General features: G+C 45.2%; 1 protein-coding gene across 1 annotated transcript in view; it reads left to right on the forward strand.

The window, feature by feature from the left end:
• LOC129823252 (nuclear receptor coactivator 2-like) overlaps positions 1 to 17,736 on the forward strand; it is a gene marked incomplete in the record, with an annotated part of 177,467 nt that overhangs the window by 15,928 nt on the left and 143,803 nt on the right. Inside the window, 1 exon segment of the mRNA XM_055882158.1 lies at positions 11,323 to 11,433. Within this exon segment, the coding sequence (XP_055738133.1) occupies positions 11,342 to 11,433 (92 nt within the window).

A 17,736-nucleotide genomic window follows, 5' to 3' on the forward strand; every position in this document is an offset into this window, starting at 1 on the left:
ACATGTAGAGACCCTGAGAGCAGCACCAGGACATGTAGAGACCCTTAGAGCAGCACCAGGACATGTAGAGACCCTGAGAGCAGCACCAGGACATGTAGAGACCCTGAGAGCAGCACCAGGACATGTAGAGACCCTGAGAGCAGCACCAGGACATGTAGAGACCCTGAGAGCAGCACCAGGACATGTAGAGACCCTGAGAGCAGCACCAGGACATGTAGAGACCCCGAGAGCAGCACCAGGACATGTAGAGACCCCGAGAGCAGCACCAGGACATGTAGAGACCCTGAGAGCAGCACCAGGACATGTAGAGACCCCGAGAGCAGCACCAGGACATGTAGAGACCCCGAGAGCAGCACCAGGACATGTAGAGACACCGAGAGCAGCACCAGGACATGTAGAGACCCCGAGAGCAGCACCAGGACATGTAGAGACCCCGAGAGCAGCACCAGGACATGTAGAGACCCCGAGAGCAGCACCAGGACATGTAGAGACCCCTAGAGCAGCACCAGGACATGTAGAGACCCCTAGAGCAGCACCAGGACATGTAGAGACCCCGAGAGCAGCACCAGGACATGTAGAGACCCCGAGAGCAGCACCAGGACATGTAGAGACCCCGAGAGCAGCACCAGGACATGTAGAGACCCCGAGAGCAGCACCAGGACGTGTAGAGACCCTGAGAGCAGCACCAGGACGTGTAGAGACCCCGAGAGCAGCACCAGGACATGTAGAGACCCCGAGAGCAGCACCAGGACATGTAGAGACCCCGAGAGCAGCACCAGGACGTGTAGAGACCCCGAGAGCAGCACCAGGACGTGTAGAGACCCTGAGAGCAGCACCAGGACGTGTAGAGACCCTGAGAGCAGCACCAGGACATGTAGAGACCCTGAGAGCAGCACCAGGACATGTAGAGACCCTGAGAGCAGCACCAGGACGTGTAGAGACCCTGAGAGCAGCACCAGGACATGTAGAGACCCTATTGCTCTCTCTCTCTCTCTCTCTCTCTCTCTCTCTCTCTAATATATATATATATATATGTTTCTCTCTCTCTATTTTTCTCTCACTATATATATATATGTCTTTCTCTCTCACCTACATTTACATTTTGTCATTTAGCAGATGCTCTTATCCAGAGCGACGTAGTGCGTTCATCTTCAAATAGCTAGGTGACAAAACCACAGACATACTAAGTACACTTCTCCTGAAAGTAGCTATCAGCAAAGTCTCTATCACTTTCTCACTCTCTGTATCTCTATCCATTAGGCTTTAAGTAGGCCACTGCAATCCAGCAGGGAGCTTGGCGCGACCTAGCTAGCGCTACGGCTAACTCGTCCCATTGACATGAGCTGGCTGGCGCTTGGCTAGGCTAACGCTAGCTGAGCCATTCTGTAGTACTGCTGTACTGTGCCGTTCAGTCTTATGTTCAGTCACTACCTGTCTGGCCGTGACCCTGGTTAACAGTGTAACACACTACCTGTCTGGTCGTGACCCTGGTTAACAGTGTAACACACTACCTGTCTGACCGTGACCCTGGTTAACAGTGTAACACACTACCTGTCTGGTCGTGACCCTGGTTAACAGTGTAACACACTACCTGTCTGACCGTGACCCTGGTTAACAGTTTAACACACTACCTGTCTGGCCGTGACCCTGGTTAACAGTGTAACACACTACCTGTCTGACCGTGACCCTGGTTAACAGTGTAACACACTACCTGTCTGACCGTGACCCTGGTTAACAGTTTAACACACTACCTGTCTGGCCGTGACCCTGGTTAACAGTTTAACACACTACCTGTCTGGCCGTGACCCTGGTTAACAGTGTAACACAGTACCTGTCTGGTCGTGACCCTGGTTAACAGTGTAAAACACTACCTGTCTGGTCGTGACCCTGGTTAACAGTGTAACACACTACCTGTCTGGTCGTGACCCTGGTTAACAGTGTAACACACTACCTGTCTGGTCGTGACCCTGGTTAACAGTGTATCACACTACCTGTCTGGTCGTGACCCTGGTTAACAGTGGCTCAGAGTGTAACACACTACCTGTCTGGTCGTGACCCTGGTTAACAGTGTAACACACTACCTGTCTGGTCGTGACCCTGGTTAACAGTGTATCACACTACCTGTCTGACCGTGACCCTGGTTAACAGTGTAACACACTACCTGTCTGACCGTGACCCTGGTTAACAGTGTAACACACTACCTGTCTGGCCGTGACCCTGGTTAACAGTGTAACACACTACCTGTCTGGTCGTGACCCTGGTTAACAGTGTAACACACTACCTGTCTGGTCGTGACCCTGGTTAACAGTGTAACACACTACCTGTCTGGTCGTGACCCTGGTTAACAGTGTAACACACTACCTGTCTTGTCGTGACCCTGGTTAACAGTGGCTCAGAGTGTAACACACTACCTGTCTGGTCGTGACCCTGGTTAACAGTGTAACACACTACCTGTCTGGTCGTGACCCTGGTTAACAGTGTAACACACTACCTGTCTGGTCGTGACCCTGGTTATTAGTGGCTCAGAGTGTAACACACTACCTGTCTGGTCGTGACCCTGGTTAACAGTGTAACACACTACCTGTCTGGTCGTGACCCTGGTTAACAGTGTAACACACTACCTGTCTGGTCGTGACCCTGGTTAACAGTGTAACAAACTACCTGTCTGGCCGTGACCCTGGTTAACAGTGGCTCAGAGTGTAACACACTACCTGTCTGGTCGTGACCCTGGTTAACAGTGTAACACACTACCTGTCTGGTCGTGACCCTGGTTATTAGTGGCTCAGAGTGTAACACACTACCTGTCTGGTCGTGACCCTGGTTAACAGTGTAACACACTACCTGTCTGGTCGTGACCCTGGTTAACAGTGTAACACACTACCTGTCTGGTCGTGACCCTGGTTAACAGTGTAACACACTACCTGTCTGGTCGTGACCCTGGTTAACAGTGTAACAAACTACCTGTCTGGCCGTGACTGCTGCCATCTTGTTCCTCCTGTAGCTTTCTCTAGCTGTTGTCCCCCCTGTAGGAGAGGAGAGATATCAGAGTGCTCTCCCAGCATGCAGCAGTAACCTCCTAGTCAGTGTTCATATAGCGTATCCATTATACAACACATCATGGTGGCGGCTGGTTATTAAACATTCATCAGCTCTCAATAATTGATCGTCTGTCATTAAGGTCGGGTCTGGTGTTTGTGTGGGTGTGTGGGTGTGTGGGTGTGTGGGTGTGTGGGTGTGTGGGTGTGTGGGTGTGTGGGCGCTTCAGGGTTTTCCGTTAGGAAAATATGGAACCCGGACAACGTGATTGGGAAGATTTAAAATTTAACGGCAATTTCAGAAATCGAATGGACACATATGCATTGTAACCCGTTAGGGCATGAAACCACGGTGCTCAGAATGACAGAAATCACATGTAGATCACGGTAATGGTTATTAACAGAACATACAACTCCTTTAGTGAAGCAGCCCAGTAAAACGTCATTTTCAAACATTTGTCAAAATGCAATTCGTGGGAAGACACCATTCTGAACAGCACACCTGGGGAAGACACCATTCTGAACAGCACACCTGGGGAAGACACCGTTCTGAACAGCACACCTGGGGAAGACACCATTCTGAACAGCACACCTGGGGAAGACACCGTCCTGAACAGCACACCTGGGGAAGACACCATTCTGAACAGCACACCTGGGGAAGACACCATTCTGAACAGCACACCTGGGGAAGACACTGTTCTGAACAGCACACCTGGGGAAGACACCATTCTGAACAGCACACCTGGGGAAGACACCATTCTGAACAGCACACCTGGGGAAGACACCATTCTGAACAGCACACCTGGGGAAGACACCATTCTGAACAGCACACCTGGGGAAGACACCATTCTGAACAGCACACCTGGGGAAGACACCATTCTGAACAGCACACCTGGGGAAGACACCATTCTGAACAGCACACCTGGGGAAGACACCGTTCTGAACAGCACACCTGGGGAAGACACCATTCTGAACAGCACACCTGGGGAAGACACCTTTCTGAACAGCACACCTGGGGAAGACACCATTCTGAACAGCACACCTGGGGAAGACACCGTCCTGAACAGCACACCTGATAGTGGTTCTATATTTGACAGAGATGGAAATCTCTGTTAGAAAATTAGAAAGAGGGGGAATCTAAAGACGCAACAACCAGGATGGGTTGATAATACGACCAGGATGGGTTGTTAATATGACCAGGATGGTTTGTTAATAGGACCAGGATGGGTTGTTAATAGGACCAGGATGGGTTGATAATACGACCAGGATGGGTTGTTAATATGACCAGGATGGGTTGTTAATATGACCAGGATGGGTTGTTAATATGACCAGGATGGGTTGATAATACGACCAGGATGGGTTGATAATACGACCAGGATGGGTTGTTAATATGACCAGGATGGGTTGTTAATATGACCAGGATGGGTTGATAATATGACCAGGATGGGTTGATAATATGACCAGGATGGGTTGATAATATGACCAGGATGGGTTGATAATATGACCAGGATGGGTTGTTAATATAACCAGGATGGGTTGTTAATATAACCAGGATGGGTTGTTAATATGACCAGGATGGGTTGTTAATATGACCAGGATGGGTTGATAATATGACCAGGATGGGTTGTTAATATGACCAGGATGGGTTGATAATACGACCAGGATGGGTTGTTAATATAACCAGGATGTTAATATGACCAGGATGGGTTGATAATACGACCAGGATGGGTTGATAATACGACCAGGATGGGTTGTTAATATGACCAGGATGGGTTGTTAATATGACCAGGATGGGTTGATAATACGACCAGGATGGGTTGATAATACGACCAGGATGGGTTGATAATATGACCAGGATGGGTTGATAATATGACCAGGATGGGTTGATAATACGACCAGGATGGGTTGATAATACGACCAGGATGGGTTGATAATATGACCAGGATGGGTTGATAATATGACCAGGATGGGTTGATAATATGACCAGGATGGGTTGTTAATATAACCAGGATGGGTTGATAATACGACCAGGATGGGTTGATAATACGACCAGGATGGGTTGATAATATGACCAGGATGGGTTGATAATATGACCAGGATGGGTTGATAATATGACCAGGATGGGTTGATAATATGACCAGGATGGGTTGATAATATGACCAGGATGGGTTGTTAATATGACCAGGATGGGTTGTTAATATGACCAGGATGGGTTGATAATATGACCAGGATGGGTTGATAATATGACCAGGAGGGGTTGATAATATAACCAGGATTGTGCCTTTGGCTTCTGGACAATGAAAGAAAGCGATTTGATAACCAATAGAACAGGAGAGAAATGACATAGTGGTGGGTCCTATAGAACAGGAGAGACATGACATAGTGGTGGGTCTAATAGAACAGGAGAGAAATGACATAGTGGTGGGTCTAATAGAACAGGAGAGAAATAACATAGTGGTGGGTCTAATAGAACAGGAGAGAAATGACATAGTGGTGGGTCTAATAGAACAGGAGAGAAATGACATAGTGGTGGGTCTAATAGAACAGGAGAGAAATAACATAGTGGTGGGTCTAATAGAACAGGAGAGACATGACATAGTGGTGGGTCTAATAGAACAGGAGAGACATGACATAGTGGTGGGTCCTATAGAACAGGATAGACATGACATAGTGGAGGGTCTAATAGAACAGGAGAGACATGACATAGTGGTGGGTCTAATAGAACAGGAGAGACATGACATAGTTGACAGATTGTGACTTGTTGAGGGGACAATGTTACAGACAGATTGTGACTTGTTGAGGGTACAATGTTACAGACAGATTGTGGCTTGTTGAGGAGATTGTCTGAGGTATAGAGGATAGAGTATAGAGTATGGATCAGTAGACCGTCACACAGTGTAGTAGGAAATGCACCTCTGTCTCTACCTCTCCCCTGGAGCAGAGTGAGCACAGCCTGTCCTCTCTGGGCAGCCAGGTTTGTCTGTGACGGCCGGTCTCTATAGCCAGACGGTGCTCACTGAGTCTGTACCTAGTCAATGTTTTCCTCAGTTTTCTATCAGTCACAGTGGTCAGATAGTCTGCCACCATGTACTGTCTGTTTAGAGCCAAATAGCATTGAAGTTTACTTAGATTTTTTGTGGTGTCTTTCCAATAGGTTATATATTTTTATTTTTGTTTTGTGATGATTTGGTTGGGCCAGATTTTCTGAGGGCTGTCCCGAGGCTCTATGGGGTTGGTTTGGGTTGGTGAACTGAGACTCAGAACCAGTTGGCTGAGGGGACTCTTCTCTGGTTTCATCTCTTGACATTGTAGAGCTGTGTGATGGAATGTTTTAGGGTCACTTGTTTTTAGATGGTTGTAAAATTTGATGTCTCTCTCTCTCCGTCTCTCTCTCCCCGTCTCTCTCTCTCCGTCTCTCCGTCTCTCTCTCTCTCTCCGTCTCTGTCTCTCTCTCTCTGTCTCTGTCTCTCTCTCTCTCTCTCTCTATGTCTCTCTCTACGTCTCTCTCTCCGTCTCTCCGTCTCTCTCTCCGTCTCTCTCTCGCCGTCTCTCTCTCTCCTTCTCTGTCTCTCTCGCTCTCTCTCTCTCTCTGTCTCTCTCTCTCCGTCTCTCCGTCTCTCTCTCTCTCTCTCTCCGTCTCTCTCTCGCCGTCTCTCTCGCTCTCTCTCTCCATCTTTCTCTCTCCGTCTCTCTCTCTCTCCGTCTCTCTCTCTCTCTGTCTCTCTCTCTCCGTCTCTCTCTCTCCGTCTCTCTCTCTCCGTCTCTCTCTCTCTCCGTCTCTCTCTCTCCGTCTCTTCCTCTCTCTCTTTCCCTCTTTCTTTCCTTCTCTCTCTCGCATTCTTTCATTCTCTCTCTCGCTCTCAATTCAAGGGATTTATTGGCATGGGAAACATATGTTAATATTGCCTAACTAGATAATAAACGAAAGTGAAATAAACAATACAAATTAAACATTAAAACATTACACTCACAATAGTTCCAACAGAATAAAGACATTTAAAATGTCATATGTGGAAATGGTTAAAGTACAAAAGGCAAAAAATATAAGCATAAATATGGGTTGTATTTACAATGGTGTTTGTTCTTCACTAGTTGCCCTTTTCTTGTGGCAACAGGTCACAAATCTTGCTGCTGTAATGGCACACTGTGGAATTTCACCCAATAGATATGGGAGTTTATCAAAATTGGATTTGTTTTTGAATGCTTTGTGCATCTGTGCAATCTGAGGGAAATATGGGTCTCTAATATGTTCATACATTTGGCAGGAGGTTAGGAAGTGCAGCTCAGTTTCCACCTCATTTTGTGGGCAGTGAGCACATAGCCTGTCTTCTCTTGAGAGCCAGGTCTGCCTACGGCGGCCTTTCTCAATAGCAAGGCTATGCTCACTGAGTCTGTACATAGTGAAAGCTTATCTTTCTCCCTCTGTCTTTCTGTGCTCTCGTTTCAGTCTCTCTGGGGAGAAGAGCACCATCAGAAGGAAACAATTGAACCTCCGCTCCACTTTCGCTCGTTCCTCTTGTATCGGATCAACCAATTCCACCAGCATAGGGGCACGTGTGTGTGTGTTCCTGCGGGGCGTGCATGTGTGTGTGTGTGTGTGTGTGTGTTCCTGCGGGCGTGCATGCACGTAGTGCAAGTGTGTGTGTGCTAGAGGTCGACCGATTTATGATTTTTAAATCCCGATTATTGGAGGACCAAAAAAAGCTGATACAGAAGAAGTTTTAGGTTGTAGTTATTATAGGACTATTTCTCTCTATACCATTTGACTTTGACTATTGGATGTTCTTATAGGCACTATAGTATTGCCAGCCTAATCTCGGGAGTTGATAGGCTTGAAGTCATAAACAGTGCAATGCTTTAGTGCTGTTTGAATGAATGTTTACGAGCCTGCTGCTGCCTACTACCGCTTAGTCAGACTGCTCTATCAAATATCAAATCATAGACTTAATTATAATATAGTAAACACACAGAAATACGAGCCTTAGGTCATTAATATGGTCAAATCCGTAATTTCGACAAAACAAAACGTTTATTCTTTCAGTGAAATACGAAACCGTTCCGTATTTTATCGAACGGGTGGCATCCCTAATTCTAAATATTGCTGTTACATTGTACAACCTTCAATGTTATGTCATAATTATGTAAAATTCTAGCGAATTAATTACGGTCTTTGTTAGGAAGAAATGGTCTTCACACAGTTCACAACGAGCCAGGCGGCCCAAACTGCTGCATATACCCTGACTCTGCTTACACAGAACGCAAGAGAAGTGACACAATTTACCTAATTAAAAGAAATTCATGTTAGCAGGCAATATGAACTAAATATGCAGGTTTATACATTTTTACTTGTGTATTCATTTTAAGAAAGGCATTGATGTTTATGGTTAGGTACATTGGTGCAACAACAGTCCTTTCTTCGCGAATGCGCTTGTTAAATCATCACCCGTTTGGCGAAGTAGGCTGTGATTCAATGATAAATTAACAGGCACTGCATCAATTATATGCAACGCAGGACAAGCTAGATAAACTAGTAATATCATCAACCATGTGTAGTTAACTAGTGATTATGTTAAGATTGATAGTTTTTTTATAAGAGAAGTTTAATGCTAGCTAGCAACTTACCATGGCTCCTTGCTGCACTCGCGTAACAGGTAGTCAGCCTGCCACGCAGTCTCCTCATGGAGTGCAATGTAATCGGCCATAATCGGTGTCCAAAAATGCCGATTGTTATGAAAAGTTGAAATCGCCCTAATTAATTGGTCGACCTCTAGTGTGTGCACCCCGGAATAGGGCAGACAGCCCAACATCTGAATGAGCCACCCTAGTTCACTTGGAGATGGGATTTGGGGAAGAGTGTCATTTTGGGTTAAGTACCATTTTATGCATTAGTGTGGTCTTTCTCTGACAGCTGCTGGTACATTAGGGTGGTCTTTCTCTGACAGCTGCTGGTACATTAGTGTGGTCTTTCTCTGACAGCTGTTGGTACATTAGTGTGGTCTTTCTCTGACAGCTGCTGGTACATTAGTGTGGTCTTTCTCTGACAGCTGCTGGTACATTAGTGTGGTCTTTCTCTGACAGCTGTTGGTACATTAGTGTGGTCTTTCTCTGATAGCTGCTGGTACATTAGTGTGGTCTTTCTCTGACAGCTGCTGGTACATGAGTGTGGTCTTTCTCTGACAGCTGCTGGTACATGAGTGTGGTCTTTCTCTGACAGCTGCTGGTACATTAGTGTGGTCTTTCTCTGACAGCTGCTGGTACATTAGTGTGGTCTTTCTCTGACAGCTGTTGGTACATTAGTGTGGTCTTTCTCTGACAGCTGTTGGTACATTAGTGTGGTCTTTCTCTGATAGCTGCTGGTACATTAGTGTGGTCTTTCCCCGACAGCTGCTGGTACATTAGTGTGGTCTTTCTCTGACAGCTGCTGGTACATTAGTGTGGTCTTTCTCTGACAGCTGCTGGTACATTAGTGTGGTCTTTCTCTGACAGCTGCTGGTACATTAGTGTGGTCTTTCTCTGACAGCTGTTGGTACATTAGTGTGTTTCTCTGACAGCTGTTGGTACATTAGTGTGTTTCTCTGACAGCTGCTGGTACATTAGTGTGTTTCTCTGACAGCTGTTGGTACATTAGTGTGGTCTTTCTCTGACAGCTGTTGGTACATTAGTGTGGTCTTTCTCTGACAGCTGCTGGTACATTAGTGTGTTTCTCTGACAGCTGTTGGTACATTAGTGTGTTTCTCTGACAGCTGTTGGTACATTAGTGTGGTCTTTCTCTGACAGCTGCTGGTACATTAGTGTGGTCTTTCTCTGACAGCTGTTGGTACATTAGTGTGGTGTTTCTCTGACAGCTGTTGGTACATTAGTGTGGTCTTTCTCTGACAGCTGTTGGTACATTAGTGTGGTCTTTCTCTGACAGCTGCTAGTACATTAGTGTGGTCTTTCTCTGACAGCTGTTGGTACATTAGTGTGGTCTTTCTCTGACAGCTGCTGGTACATTAGTGTGGTCTTTCCCCGACAGCTGCTTGTACATTAGTGTGGTCTTTCTCTGACAGCTGTTGGTACATTAGTGTGGTCTTTCTCTGACAGCTGTTGGTACATTAGTGTGGTCTTTCTCTGACAGCTGCTGGTACATTAGTGTGGTCTTTCTCTGACAGCTGCTGGTACATTAGTGTGTTTCTCTAACAGCTGCTGGTACATTAGTTTGGTCTTTCTCTGACAGCTGTTGGTACATTAGTGTGGTCTTTCTCTGACAGCTGCTGGTACATTAGTGTGGTCTTGCTCTGACAGCTGTTGGTACATTAGTGTGTTTCTCTGACAGCTGCTGGTACATTAGTGTGGTCTTTCTCTGACAGCTGCTGGTACATTAGTGTGGTCTTTCTCTGACAGATTCTGGTACATTAGTGTGGTCTTTCTCTGACAGCTGTTGGTACATTAGTGTGGTCTTTCTCTGACAGCTGCTGGTACATTAGTGTGGTCTTTCTCTGACAGCTGCTGGTACATTAGTGTGGTCTTTCTCTGATAGCTGCTGGTACATTAGTGTGGTCTTTCTCTGACAGCTGCTGGTACATTAGTGTGGTCTTTCTCTGACAGCTGCTGGTACATTAGTGTGGTCTTTCTCTGACAGCTGTTGGTACATTAGTGTGGTCTTTCTCTGACAGCTGCTGGTACATTAGTGTGGTCTTTCTCTGACAGCTGCTGGTACATTAGTGTGTTTCTCTAACAGCTGCTGGTACATTAGTTTGGTCTTTCTCTGACAGCTGTTGGTACATTAGTGTGGTCTTTCTCTGACAGCTGCTGGTACATTAGTGTGGTCTTGCTCTGACAGCTGTTGGTACATTAGTGTGTTTCTCTGACAGCTGCTGGTACATTAGTGTGGTCTTTCTCTGACAGCTGCTGGTACATTAGTGTGGTCTTTCTCTGACAGATTCTGGTACATTAGTGTGGTCTTTCTCTGACAGCTGTTGGTACATTAGTGTGGTCTTTCTCTGACAGCTGCTGGTACATTAGTGTGGTCTTTCTCTGACAGCTGCTGGTACATTAGTGTGGTCTTTCTCTGATAGCTGCTGGTACATTAGTGTGGTCTTTCTCTGACAGCTGCTGGTACATTAGTGTGGTCTTTCTCTGACAGCTGCTGGTACATTAGTGTGGCCTTTCTCTGACAGCTGTTGGTACATTAGTGTGGTCTTTCTCTGACAGCTGCTGGTACATTAGTGTGTTTCTCTAACCACTCTTGGTAGGTGGATGATTGTTGTCTATATAACTGTTCTCTCTGTGTGTGTTGTCTCCACAGACGCTGATATGCAGTGAGGATGAGTGGCGGCGATGATAACCTCTCGGACCCTGCTGCCAGGGCCGAGTCACGGAAACGCAAAGAATGTTCCTCTGACCTACTGGGTCCCAGGTACACACTTCTTTACTACCACTGTACCATACCAACTACCTTAGTCTTACTGTAGCTTTACAGTAGGCTATTGTAGGGCTGGAGCGGTATACCGTATTTAACGATATACCGGGATTGATGCAGGGACCGGTTTGGATTTTTACTCTACCTTCTATACTGGTATTTGAATGTTTGGGTTTGTTAAATGGGATACGCCGTGTGTAATGTCAATTTGTATAGTTTACTTCGCTACTTGAGTCATCTCTATCCGGCTCTTTCTCTCCGTACTACTTTCCACACAGACCTAGCCACGCCCCCTGTCACTCAAGGTGCGCATTTGATGTTCCTCGACCACGAGACACTCGCGCGTTCAGTCTGCACGGTCAAAGCAGCACATGCAACAATGTTGATGACAACAATGCTGTTTTCACTTTGCTTCGTAATATAAATCCACTAGCGTTCTATAATTACACTATTAGTTTGTGTTTCATACATCAGCAAACAGCTAGTTTGTCTTTTATTGGCATGTTACCCTACATCTTTTGAGATGCTAATTGTTAGCAGCTAATGCTAATAGCTAGCTAGCTAATAAATGTACTGAGTCAGAGCAAACGTAGCTAGCTAATACAGCCTGATAATACCAGTGATGGTGTAGACCTAAATCAACATGTTGTTTGTGCAACAGTATCTTCTAAATAAAATAAGAATATGCAAAGAAAGAATATGTTACCTACATGAAGTAGCTATTCAATTTAGCCAAAGCTTATAGGGTCCCCTAGGAAACACTTATCAACACTTTAGTTCCTACCCTATCACAATAACTCCTCCCTGGCATTTTAATTAATTGTCATCTCAAACAACACTGTATTCAAAGTGCCCACTATTATATTCTAACTATAGAATTAGAATAGTCATTCTATTTCCATGATTCCAACAGTTTTGCTCTAATTCGCAAGTCAAATCGCAATTGCAACATTTGGTTAAAAATACTCGATTATTTGACCATATCGTGCAGCTCTACGTGGCTGTGTGGAAATTACCTCAATTGAGCAGTGGAGTAAAGTACTTAAGTAAAAAATACTTTCAAGTACTACCTAAGTAGTTTTTTTTGTTATCTGTACAGTCGTGGCCAAAAGTTTTGAGAATGACACAAATATTAATTTCCACAAAGTTTGCTGCTTCAGTGTCTTTAGATATTTTTGTCAGATGTTACTATGGAATACTGAATTTTAATTACAAGCATTTCATAGGTGTCAAAAGGCTTTTATTGACAATTACATGAAGTTGATGCAAAGAGTCAATATTTGCAGTGTTGACCCTTCTTTTTCCAAGACCTCTGCAATCTGCCCTGGCATGCTGTCAATTAACTTCTGGGCCACATCCTGACTGATGGCAGGCCATTCTTGCATAATCAATGCTTGGAGTTTGTCAGAATTTGTGGGTTTTTGTTTGTCCACCCACCTCTTGAGGATTGACCACAAGTTCTCAATGGGATTAAGGTCTGGGGAGTTTCCTAGCCATGGACCCAACATATCAATGTTTTGTTCCACGAGCCACTTAGTTATCACTTTTGGCAAGGTGCTCCATCATGCTGGAAAAGGTATTGTTCATCACCAAACTGTTCCTGGATGGTTGGGAGAAGTTGCTCTCGGAGGATGTGTTGGTACTATTCTTTATTGTGTTCTTAGGCAAGATTGTGAGTGAGCCCACTTCCTTGGCTGAGAAGCAACCCCACACATGAATGGTATCAGGATGCTTTACTGTTGGCATGACACAGGACTGATGGTAGCGCTCACTTTGTCTTCTCCGGACAAGCTTTTTTCCGGATGCCCCAAACAATCGGAAAGGGGATTCATCAGAGAAAATGACTTTACCCCAGTCCTCAGCAATCCAATCCTTGTACCTTTTGCAGAATATCAGTCTGTACCTGATGTTTTTCTTGGAGAGAAGTGGCTTCTTCGCTGCCCTTCTTGACACCAGGTCATCCTCCAAAAGTCTTTGCCTTCATTGTGCGAGCAGATGCACTCACACCTGCCTGCTGCCACTCCTGAGCAAGCTGTGTACTGGTGGTGCCCCGATCCTGCAGCTGAATCAACTTTAGGAGACGGTCCTGGCGCTTGCTGGACTTTTTTGGGCGCCTTGAAGCCTCCTTCACAATAATTAAACCGCTCTCCTTGAAGTTCTTGATGATCCGATAAATGGTTGATTTAGGTGCAATCTTACTGGCAGCAATATCCTTGCCTGTGAAGCCCTTTTTGTGCAAAGCAATGATGACGGCACCTGTTTCCTTGCAGGTAACCATGGTTGACAGAGGATGAACAATGATTTCAAGCACCACCCTCCTTTTGAAGCTTCCAGTCTGCTATTCGAACTCAATCAGCATGACAGAGTGATCTCCAGCCTTGTCCTCGTCAACACTCACACCTGTGTTAACGAGAGAAACACTGACATGATGTCACCTGGTCCTTTTGTGGCAGGGCTGAAATGCAGTGGAAATGTTTTTTGGGGATTCAGTTCATTTGCATGGCAAAGAGGGACTTTGCAATTAATTGCAATTCATCTGATCCCTCTTCATAACATTCTGGAGTGTATGCAAATTGCCAACATACAAACTGAGGCAGCAGACTTTGTGAAAATTAATATTTGTGTCATTCTCAAAAATGTTGGCCATGACTGTACATTACTTTACTATTTTATAGTACTTTTTACTTTTACTTCAATACATTCCTAAAGAAAATACTGTAGTTCTTACTCCATACATTTTCACTGACACCTAAAAGTACTCGTTACATTTTGAATGCTTAGCAGGACAGGGAAATTGTCAATTTCATTTCAACTTATCAAGAAAAACATCCCCGGTCTACTGCCTCTGATCTGGAGGACTTAATAAACACAAATGCTTTGTTTGTAAATTATGTCTGAGTGTTGGAGTGTGCCCCTGGCTATCCGTAAATACATTTTAAAAACCTAGAAAATGGTGCCATATAAGGAATTTAATATAAGCTTAATATAAGGAATTTGAAATTGTTTATATTTTTACTATTGAAACTTAAGTACATTTTATAAATTACATTTACTTTTGATACTTAAGTATATTTAAAACCAAATGCTTTTACTCAAGTAGTATTTTACTGGGTGACTTTCAGTTTTACTTGAGTCATTTTCTATTAAGGTACCTTTACTTTTACTCAAGTCTGACAACTGGGTACTTTTCCCACCACTGCAACTGAGTGCAGGAAATGCAGACATGATAAAAGTGCTGAAATTTGTTTTGGTTGAATTGAACAGTATAAACCAATCAGAATGGAGAAAGACTCATTGAAATAACTTAGAATATATGTGTTGCCACCCTAGGATCTCTCACTACTCAGAAATCACCCTGGGATCTCTCACTACTCATAAATCACCCTGGGATCACTACTCACTACTCATAAAGCACCCTAGGATCTCTCACTACTCATAAAGCACCCTGGGATCACTACTCACTACTCATAAAGCACCCTGGGATCACTCACTACTCATAAAGCACCCTGGGATCACTACTCACTACTCATAAAGCACCCTGGGATCACTACTCACTACTCATAAAGCACCCTGGGATCACTACTCACTACTCATAAAGCACCCTGGGATCACTACTCACTACTCATAAAGCACCCTGGGATCACTACTCACTACTCATAAAGCACCCTGGGATCACTACTCACTACTCATAAAGTACCCTGGGATCACTACTCACTACCCATAAAGCACCCTGGGATCACTACTCACTACTCATAAAGCACCCTAGGATCACTACTCACTACTCATAAAGCACCATGGGATCACTACTCACTACTCATACAGCACCCTAGGATCACTACTCACTACTCATAAAGCACCCTGGGATCACTACTCACTACTCATAAAGCACCCTAGGATCACTCACTACTCATAAAGCACCCTGGGATCACTACTCACTACTCATAAAGCACCCTGGGATCACTACTCACTACTCATAAAGCACCCTGGGATCACTACTCACTACTCATAAAACACCCTAGGATCACTCACTACTCACTACTCATAAAGCACCCTGGGATCACTACTCACTACTCATAAAGCACCCTGGGATCACTACTCACTACTCATAAAGCACCCTGGGATCACTACTCACTACTCATAAAGCACCCTAGGATCACTCACTACTCACAACTCAAAAAGCACCCTGGTATCAATACTCACTACACATAAAGCACCCTGGGATCACTACTCACTACTCATAAAGCACCCTGGGATCACTACTCACTACTCATAAAGTACCCTGGGATCACTACTCACTACTCATAAAGCACCCTAGGATCACTCACTACTCACTACTCATAAAACACCCTGGGATCACTACTCACTACACATAAAGTACCCTGGGATCACTACTCACTACACATAAAGCACCCTGGGATCACTACTCACTACTCATAAAACACCCTGGGATCACTACTCACTACTCATGAAGCAATCTGGGATCACTACTCACTACTCATGAAGCACCCTGGGATCACTCATTACTCATAAAGTACCCTGGGATCACTACTCACTACTCATAAAGCACCCTGGTATCACTACTCACTACTCATAAAGCACCCTGGGATCACTACTCACTACTCATAAAGCACCCTGGGATCACTACTCACTACTCATAAAGCACCCTGGGATCACGACTCACTACTCACTACTCATAAAGCACCCCGGGATCACTGCTCACTACTCACTACTCATAAAGCACCCTGGGATCACTACTCACTACTCATAAAACACCCTAGGATCACTCACTACTCACTACTCATAAAGCACCCTGGGATCACTACTCACTACTCATAAAGCACCCTGGGATCACTACTCACTACTCATAAAGCACCCTGGGATCACTACTCACTACTCATAAAGCACCCTAGGATCACTCACTACTCACAACTCAAAAAGCACCCTGGTATCAATACTCACTACACATAAAGCACCCTGGGATCACTACTCACTACTCATAAAGCACCCTGGGATCACTACTCACTACTCATAAAGCACCCTGGGATCACTACTCACTACTCATAAATCACCCTGGGATCACTACTCACTACTCATAAATCACCCTGGGATCACTACTCACTACTCATAAAGCACCCTGGGATCACTACTCACTACTCATAAAGCACCCTGGGATCACTCACTACTCACAAAGTACCCTGGGATCACTCACTACTCATAAAGCACCCCGGGATCACTACTCACTACTCATAAAGCACCCTGGGATCACTACTCACTACTCATAAAGTACCCTGGGATCACTACTCACTACTCATAAAGAACCCTGGGATCACTCACTACTCATAAAGCACCCTGGGATCACTACTCACTACTCATAAAGCACCCTGGGATCACTACTCACTACTCATAAAGCACCCTGGGATCACTACTCATAAAGCACCCTGGGATCACTACTCACTACTCATAAAGCACCCTGGGATCACTACTCACTACTCATAAAGCACCCTGGGATCCCTCACTACTCATAAAGCAGCCTGGGATCACGACTCACTACTCACTACTCATATAGCACCCCGGGATCACTACTCACTATTCATAAAGCACCCCGGGATCACTGCTCACTACTCACTACTCATAAAGCACCCTGGGATCACTACTCACTACTCATAAAGCACCCTGGGATCACTACTCACTACTCATAAAGCACAATGGGATCACTACTCACTACTCATAAAGCAGCCTGGGATCACTACTCACTACTCATAAAGCACCCTGGGATCACTACTCACTACTCATAAAGCACCCTGGGATCACTACTCACTACTCATAAAGCACCCTGGGATCACTACTCACTACTCATAAAGCACCCTGGGATCACTACTCACTACTCATAAAGCACCCTGGGATCACTACTCACTACCCATAAAGCACCCTGGGATCACTACTCACTACTCATAAAGCACCCTGGGATCACTACTCACTACTCATAAAGCACCCTGGGATCACTCACTACTCATAAAGCACCCTGGGATCACTCACTACTCATAAACACCCTGGGATCACTACTCACTACTCATAAAGCACCCTGGGATCCCTCACTACCCATAAAGCAGCCTGGGATCACTACTCACTACTCATAAAGCACCCTGGGATCACTACTCACTACTCATAAAGCAGCCTGGGATCACGACTCACTACTCACTACTCATAAAGCACCCCGGGATCACTGCTCACTACTCACTACTCATAAAGCACCCTGAGATCACTACTCACTACTCATAAAGCACCCTGGGATCACTACTC

This window comes from Salvelinus fontinalis, chromosome 25 (assembly GCF_029448725.1).
Source record: "Salvelinus fontinalis isolate EN_2023a chromosome 25, ASM2944872v1, whole genome shotgun sequence".
Classification (NCBI taxonomy): domain Eukaryota; kingdom Metazoa; phylum Chordata; class Actinopteri; order Salmoniformes; family Salmonidae; genus Salvelinus; species Salvelinus fontinalis.